This window comes from Atta cephalotes (assembly GCF_000143395.1).
Source record: "Atta cephalotes unplaced genomic scaffold scaffold00081, whole genome shotgun sequence".
In the NCBI taxonomy this organism is placed as follows: domain Eukaryota; kingdom Metazoa; phylum Arthropoda; class Insecta; order Hymenoptera; family Formicidae; genus Atta; species Atta cephalotes.
The window spans coordinates 195166-204373 of NW_012130145.1; the positions used below are offsets into that span (position 1 = coordinate 195166).

The following is a 9208-nucleotide window of genomic DNA, read 5'->3' on the forward strand; positions in this document are numbered from 1 at the left end:
TATATATATATATATATATATATATATATATATATATATATATAATATCGATGTATACAGTATGCAAACATTCATATTAATATTAATAAAATTACTAAAAAGAACATATGTATATATATCGGCGATTTAGTAAAATAATGTAACAGATAACAAAAATGATAGAAATAATGAAAAATGAATCGACATATACGTACGAACCATGTTCTATATGCTTGTTTTCAACGTCGAATCGTCTGAAAATAATTCATATATGTATCAGAGTTTCAGGTATAACACAATTAAATTGTGGGTGTTTCATATTCAAATTTCACAATTATTTATATATGTGTATTTTTTTACGATATAATTGAATCATTTATAATATTTTAAGAGATATTAAAAGATCTTTTTTTAAAAGAAGAAAGAAAAAAAGAAGATAGAAAAAACTTTTTTATCGAGGTGAACGTATTACATATGACCAGCAGACATTTTTTACGTTGCGTGTGAGTTGAAATATGAATTGTTGACGTGTGTATGTGTGTGTATGTGTATATATATATATAATATATACATACACATACATATATCTATATATATACACACACACAATATAAATCTATTTCTAAAACAAACTATTAGCATGAAAAAACTGCTTCGTGATAACGTAAGAATAAAGTTGCAGATTTATATAGACAAGATTAAAATATAATGAAAAAATATATGCACATGGAATGTAATTTTTTATGGTAATAAAAATAACGCGCGAATGCTTCTTCATTGGACGAATTGCTTAGACGATCATCGATCTATAATAGAAATACGCGAAAAGTTTAATATTAATAAGTTTGATGTACAAATCATTTTGGAATATTGAAAAAGTAATTTTTAGGATTCTCTTATTAATTGTCGATTTGTGGGAATGTGAGTGGAAACAAAATGAGAACGAATAGTTTTTTAAAAAAGGATAACGCGACGATCGGATTATATTTAAGGTTGATCTGATAAAACTCATGATTAAGATCGTGTTTTAAATTAATTTTTTTAAATAATATTGACAATTTCTTTGGAAGTCTGCATAATTAATTGACAATTAGAATATTACAAGGCGTGTGAAAAATCGTTTGAATCATACTTCGAATCGATTCATTACTCATTACTCATTTAAGCGATTTCATTTAGGTATCGTTTAAGTTACGACAACAAAGACTCTTTGGATACCTTGTGCGCTGTTTCCAGAGCCAATAAATTGCGTATTATTACGTTTCTTGTAACTCAGTGTTCTTCTTTAATTCCTTAATACGAGCGAATAAAAATATACAACATATACCAGATGTAAATACCCTTGTAAGATGTATTTACAAAATGTACGAAATTGTATGATCTATGACACCTATGTACGTAATATTACTATGTACATAAATTACTGATTTTATTAGGCTATCAAGATTGAAAAATGGCACGATTCATCGATGTGAACGCGGTCTTTGGGACCGCAGCGGCACCAAAATGACGAAAACAACATGAACTGCTCCACAAACATCGCAAGCGCAGCATCGTTTTACGATGTCAACAACTAAACATGCAATTATATCAGTATAATTACGACAAACAACGACACATCGCACTTCGGACCACGGGATAGAATTTTAATCGACATATCAGTGCTGATGATCATAATGGGAATCTTGGGGAGCACGCAGGACCTACCTCTATGTGATAACTGATAACAGAAGTTGTATCGCACTAGCTGATGAGAGGTTCTATTTTTATTAACACCATTGTGTATAATCCGAATATAAAATTTTTTTATAACAAACTGTCGAGTTGAGGCATGATTTTTCAAATGCAACGCGTGCATCCTCTAAGAGAAGAATAGGAGAAAGAATATTACTGATATATTGATCTTATGTAAAAGAAAGAACAAAACTGTGAAAACGCGTGTCATCGACAGTATGAGACATTCATTTATACATTACATCGATGTATAACATAACGTGACAGAAAGGAAAGAACAATAAATTATTGTACATATAAGTACAAATCATGTCTTCGTTTTACGATTCTCCCTGCACTGTCTCTCGAAAAACTTGTTGCATTGCATTGCGTGACATCGTAATTCTTATGAAAAAGAGAATATAAATAGATGATAATCTTCCCAGCAAACGAGAATAGATGAAATGAATTGAGATTTTCAGAAATATTGATTCGCGTTAAAATGAATGCTTTTCCTGAACGCATTTTTATTCATTTATAAGAATTGCATATCTCTATGCCTTTCAATCTAAAAATAATATTAACTTTTTCTGTACAAAAACACAATTGTGAATACTGTTCAATTCAAAATTTTAAATAGGAAATACAGTTTTTCAATCTGATTGAATCCAATCAAAATCCAAAAAAAAGTATTCGCTATTTAAAATACGCATTCGGATAGAAAAAATTTTAATCCATTCTCGTTTGCTGGGCTACTACAAAAGCCTGCTGACCAATAAAAAAAAAGATTCCTCCTTGTTGATCAATAAAAAATAAATTCCTTTTTATTTATTGACGCGATTAATCGACAAACGGGTGACAAGCTGCAGATCACAATGAAATAAGGTGAAAGGAGGAGATAACGATATTATAAACGAATTGATCAGTGTGGCCGATCAAAAAGATGCAAATGAGGAATGAAGAAACGAGAATAGTGAGTATCGACCTTGAGTGTGTATCGTGTCGATTCGAGTTATTCAGAGTCACTTATTGTGATTATGTCGATTATGACGATCGCCAAGTCATGAAATGTGATCTGTGATTTGACTTCCCTTCTCAATCGTTGGTCGTCGGTAAGTTGTTTCGCTTGTCATTGCAAACCGACTTTCTCTCTCTCTCTCTTTCCCTCGATTATTCTCGATTTCTTCGGTGAAGCATGGTGAAGTACACTGAAGAGACATGCTTATCCGCAATAGTAGATTAGACATAGTCCATCCAAACTATCCGAAATAAGAGTGCGGAGCAGTGAACACTCGTTGCTCATTGTTTTTCATTCTTATTATTTCGAGATTATTTCGATTTTCAACGGTATACAGAGGTTATATTATCTGTTGGTTAACAGTATTCGTTCATGTTTTCTCTTATTTGCTCTATTCAACCAATATCGTATTATAATATTCAACACGCGCCAACGATTTTCTTTCTATTCATTTAAATGTAACACGTCGCGTGTGACAACTGGAAACTTAATTGTGATCCTGTCACATGATCAAACAATGACATTGGACGTGTATATATTAAACCATCTATATTAAATTTATTCAGCGGAAAACAAGTTGATCTTTACTTGATATAAATATATGTACTCATTGGTTGATATATAGTAAAGTTTTGATTTTCGAGATAGATATATCGCGATAATATAAAATCATTTATGAAATAAATTATATATGTATATTACAGTAGGCAAAGAGGCGGAGAAAGAGGACTAGAACGCTAAAAGGCAGAAGAGGGAAAGGGCGAGAGAAGAGTGAGCCTTAACGAATGAGAATTTATAGGTTTGTTTTCTGTTCCTGCCACTAGAACTTTTTCTCGCTTTTGACAAATATCAAACATGTACCTTTCTCACTTTAAGTTCCAAAAGTGCAAAAAACAGACTCTGATGTTTTTCTATTCCTGCACTAGACTGTTCTAGAACTCTCTTTCTCGCTTTCAATAAATACTTGCTTCAAACGTATATCTATCTCATTTTAAGTTCTAAAAGTGTACAGTAGTTCAGCCAGAAAATAGACTTCTTATGTCATGATAGTGGTAATAGTAATGATAACATTTGATATGTATTTTTAAGTAGATTCCAATGACACATGAGATTAATTTTGTGCAATCTAAATTAATCAAAGATACAATTACTACTATACTTTTGCTGTGCTATGTGATATGTGTAATGTTTTGACAGATATTATAACCTAAAATTAATACATGTATCAAATACTAGATTTGCATTGCTGCAACAGATAAATTTTTAGTACAATTTTCAGTGCGATTCTGCATGTATTCATATATTTTACATATAAATTAATCAACTTGAAAGAAATTGGTGAAAAGGGTTTGAAAATCTTCTTTTCTTATTTTTTGTTTGAAGATATTTATTAGATATAGATATAGATTACTATAAGTAATATTAACACTCCTATGTGTGTATGTGTGTGAATGATTGGATGTGATTCCAGCTTTGTTTGTGAAACAGTGCTGTTCAACAGGAAGTTTTATGATATATTATTTACTTATGTCTATCTCCATTTTGTTATATTGATTAGATGAAATAATAACAAGAAACAGCATCAAATTGGATCCAATCTTATTTTTCTGGCTATCTTGAAATTTTATTTTGATTTATTTTACCATAGGAGGGTTAATTATAATTGTTATATATATATATATGTATATATATATATATATATATATATATATATATGTATATATACATGTTTATATAATATATATATATATATATATATATATATATGTGTGTGTGTATGTGTATAGGTCTGGCCTTTGTACGATTCTATAACAGAATGCTGCTTCCATATTTAAAATTGAGGCGTGTATAAAACGTCTTCCTCAAACTTTTCCTTGAACAGCACTAGCAAGATGAATACTTCAATACGGGAAAGAATTCTCAGCTTTGCTGATGTTATAATGAGGGTGCCACCTTTATTTATCATTGATGAGTTACTTAGAATCAGCCTTGGTTTACCCAATGACAATATTGTACTGGAAAGTAATGAACATGGCTTTAAAACTACTAATGTATCAAGCATTCCTGGTTCCATTTCTGCAGTTACAACAGACTCGTTTCTAATGGATCAGTTTGATTTTACTCATCTTGCTTACAAGGCTTACCTGATAATCATGTTTAAATTTTTATGTTGTTGTATAGGTAAGTAATATACTTTGCTATACTCTTTACAATTTCAGTAAATTTTCTAAATGAATCGCTTTTTTTTCCAAAAAAAAAAAGCCTCTAGTCACGTTATTTTGCCAAGTTATTTTTTGCATTTGAGATATATGTAAATCTTACTGTGGTAAAAATTGCTATTTCATTGCAGAAACTAAAGAGCCTCTTATAAAAAATTAATGATTTTTTTGCAGTATTTGAATAAATAAGTTGATATAATTTACATCATTTTCTTTCAGGTTTTCTTGCAGCCTTATACACATTCATGTTATGTACTAGACATTTGATAATTGTATACTTATATTTAATATCTATAGGAGTAATATTTGTATCGTATTGGTCAAATGTTAGTACAATGAAAGCAATCATAGCTTACATGAATGTCCACGAATCAACAACCAGCATACTTGACAATATATTATGTCTGAATCTCTCGGACGTTTTATACAATGGTCCGGGTTTTCTAATTATCCAGAATTATATATTGCAATGCCTGCTAGCTAGCATCTTTTGTTATATACATCTTGCTCCAAGACATCCTGTAGTTCAAAAGCTTCTTGTGCTGAGCTTTATGTCACCATCCATCTTGGGTATCCATCCTTTACCAGTAAGTTTATCAAATTAATTATTTTTTTATTCTTAGTACAAAGAATAGTTGAATCAGGAAAACAGCGAGTATTAATATTTTTAGAAAATTTAAATTAAATAAAACATTTTTTTCCTAGATGCAATATCTGTATCACACCCCGGTATGCGCAACATTAATCCCATTGGCTGTATGTAAATTTGTCATCTGGTATAATGGCGTCTCCATGTTGAAAACAATCTACATAGGCTATCGACACGCACGCAACTTTATAATCAATTATGGTTTATCCGCTCTTGCGGAAACAGAATGGATGCGTTTGAATGTGCCGTGCGTACTTCGCACATTTTGGATGCTACGTGTGGGAGAACAAGTCGTCCAAATCCTCGGAAATCATTATGGCGAGGAAACATTTAATTATTACGTCATGATCAGAACGCTGCTGGTAAATGGGTGCGAGACATTGACAGCTGTTCTTGGTATGACCAGCATAATCTCGTTTATCTGCCACTATATCGGTTATTTCTTCCAATGGATATTATTGACGGAAGACGAAGATGAGAAGAGTATCGGCACGGTATCCGCTATACTATTTTACATTCTGGCTCTACAAACCGGATTGACGAGTCTCGATAGAGAGAAACGTCTAGTACGATTATATCGTAATTTTTGCCTATTGTTCACAGCGATTTTACATTTTGTGCACAATATAGTGAATCCATTATTGATGTCGCTCAGTGCTTCTCATAATCCGGCACTACATAGACATTTACGGGCTTTGGCGGTTTGTGCTTTTCTAATATTCTTCCCGGTTTCGTTACTCGTATTCCTCTGGTCCCATTTCACCGTGAGTACATGGTTGTTGGCTGTGTCGGTCTTTAGCATTGAGGTAATAGTCAAAGTACTGGTTTCGCTAGCAATTTATTCGTTGTTTCTAATCGACGCATACAGAAGTGAATTCTGGGAACAATTTGACGATTGCGTATACATAATAAGATCATTTGGCAATACTGTGGAATTTGCTTTTGGCATTATATTATTTTTTAACGGTTTCTGGATATTGATTTTCGAGTCTGGTGGAGCTATTCGTGCTGTCATGATGTGTATACACGCTTATTTTAATATCTGGTGCGAAGCGAAGGCTGGATGGAGCATTTTTATGAAACGCCGGACGGCTGTGAATAAGATTAATTCTTTACCAGAAGCAAAAGCTGAACAACTTGAACAGTTAGACGATGTTTGTGCGATTTGCTATCAGGAAATGCAAAGCGCCAAGATCACTCAATGCAATCATTATTTTCACGGTGTATGCTTGCGGAAATGGTTATACGTTCAAGACCGATGTCCTCTTTGCCACGACATATTGTATAAAGTTGAAAACGTCCAAAATAGAGACACAGCTTTTATTGAAGAAAATGACAGAAACGACGTTGAAGATGATGCAGTTGTGCAAACTAGGCAAAATTCGAATGTACAACTTCATCAGAATCATCATAGACAGTTGGCCGAGCATTCAGATGAAGGCAGGTGAAATGATGCGACTCTTCACGCATATTTTGTGATATAATGATGTAGATAGACATTAATTTTTTTAATATCAATTTTGATCGCGAAACACCGAAATTCGTGGATTCTCGCTTGAAAATTTTGCTCGTTTGTATTATATATTACTCCAACTTGGTTATCGGGCAATATATAGTTCTAAATCATTTACATGTAAATCGTATAAGAACTTGAGTCTTTCCTCCAATTTCTTGTAAAATCTTGTAAATAAGCAAATTGTAACAATTATTCTTACAAGGGAAGTCACACAATTGTCCAGTACCGATTTGATTCTCGGTAAATATGTTAAGCACAAAAATCTAATGGTTTCAAAAGTATTTCATTGTGAAGAAATAAATTTTTTAAAATTTTTTGTTAACAATTATTAATCAATATAAAAGTGATTTCAATAATCAAGTCAAATAAATAATTTAAAAAACGTGATTATTGAAATTTATACTTTTATATTGCTTTGCATATACATGAGCAATACTTATATTTGGTTGTGGAATAATAATTATTAAACAAAAAATTTTTTTTTAATTTGTTTCTTCACAACATTGAAGTATTCTTGAAACCGTACAATTTTTGTTTAAAAAATTTTTTTCCATCTTTTATACTTCCGACAGTTCAGCTTGAAATAGAAATTTTTTTTTTTTCAAAGGAATGTTTAGTCACTTCTTAAACATGAGTTAGCGCACGTATAAAAAATATGTGTCTCTTAGATGTTTAACAACATATTTCACGGAGAATCAAATCGATGCTTGACAGTTATGTATCGTCCCTTATTAGAAAAAGAAACAATTTTATGCGACGATTGTTCTACGAAGAAAGTATTTGATATATAGTTTCAAAACTTTAGCTATTGTCGATTCAATAGATGTCCACTATTGAATGTATTTTTGGATCGTTATTATGCTATAATCGTATACAGCGTGATAATGATATACAAGCTTCCATGTATATGTCATGTGCTTCCATTTCTTAATCATGATACATTGACATATTAGTTTTCTATCGAATTAAATGAAGAGGAGAAGGAGAAAACAGAAGAGAGGAAAATAGGGAGAAGGAGGGGGAAAAGATGGACAAAGGGAAAGACATCATTATAAGGCTTATAAAAAATTTAATGACAAAGTCTAAAACTTTAATTTTACAACACAACATTTTATGATATCTGTGTCATAATTAGGCCGCATGATTCGTATATTCAAGTGCTGACTAATGTCGTTGAATATATGTAACCATAAGAAGAGCGAAGCGAATTACTCTTTAAAACAAATTAATTAATAAAATAAGCTCTCTAAATAATAAAACAATCATCAATCAGAAATATCCGAGCGATTGAGAGCAATAATAGCGCAGAAGTTGATGCGTTTAATCTTCATAATAAAATATTGAAATTCTTCATCATAAAAAAATCGATTGACAGTTACGTTCTTAAATTTGGAATTGAGAGATTCTACTTACTGCACTCTTTAATATATCACATGATGTATAACCAACATTACATGTAATTATTTCATTGCTGAAGAAGACTCGAATGTTGAGCTGAAACATTAATGATCGATATTTTATAAGTAAGAATTTAAATATATTATTGTGAAGATCAAACGTATCAATTTCTGCGCTATTATTGTTCTCAATTGCCCGGATATTTCTGATTGATGATTGTTTTAGTATTCTTTAAACTTTCGAGAGTAAGTGATAGTTTTCGTCTCTACTAAATCGATTGTAATTTACTGTAATTGGAAATAAAATTCTATTCTTTAGATTATTCTTCAGTTTGTAAAATAAAAATATTACTATATAAACTAAAATCACAAGATGACTATTAATGTTTGAAAAATAAAAATGTAAGTACAATGTGTCGTAATTAACTTGAATATATGCTCAATATTTTGACATAGAAAATCGTTTCACTTAATCTTGTGTTCTTAATCTATGTTAATTTATACTTGATGTTTTGCGAATAATTTGCAAAGGTATGTCGAATAGATTATTTTCTAAAAGCAGAGAATAAGATATTTTAATTTGGTTATTTATTTATATGGAAATGTGTGGTAGATGAGACAACTTTAATCCATTCTATATAAGAAGATTGTGTGTGTGTGTGTGTGTGTGTATGTGTGTGTGTGTGTGTGTGTGTGTGTGTGTGTGTGTGTGTGTGT

At 31.2% G+C, this 9208-nt stretch overlaps 1 protein-coding gene across 1 annotated transcript; it reads left to right on the forward strand.

Moving 5' to 3' along the window:
• Window positions 1-3495: 3495 nt before the first annotated feature.
• On the forward strand, window positions 3496-7026 carry LOC105624511 (protein TRC8 homolog). Its single transcript, XM_012205870.1, has 4 exons — window positions 3496-3509; window positions 4593-4891; window positions 5149-5516; window positions 5635-7026. The coding sequence occupies exons 1-4, from the start codon at window positions 3496-3498 to the stop codon at window positions 7024-7026; spliced, it is 2073 nt and encodes a 690-aa protein (XP_012061260.1).
• Window positions 7027-9208: the final 2182 nt, after the last annotated feature.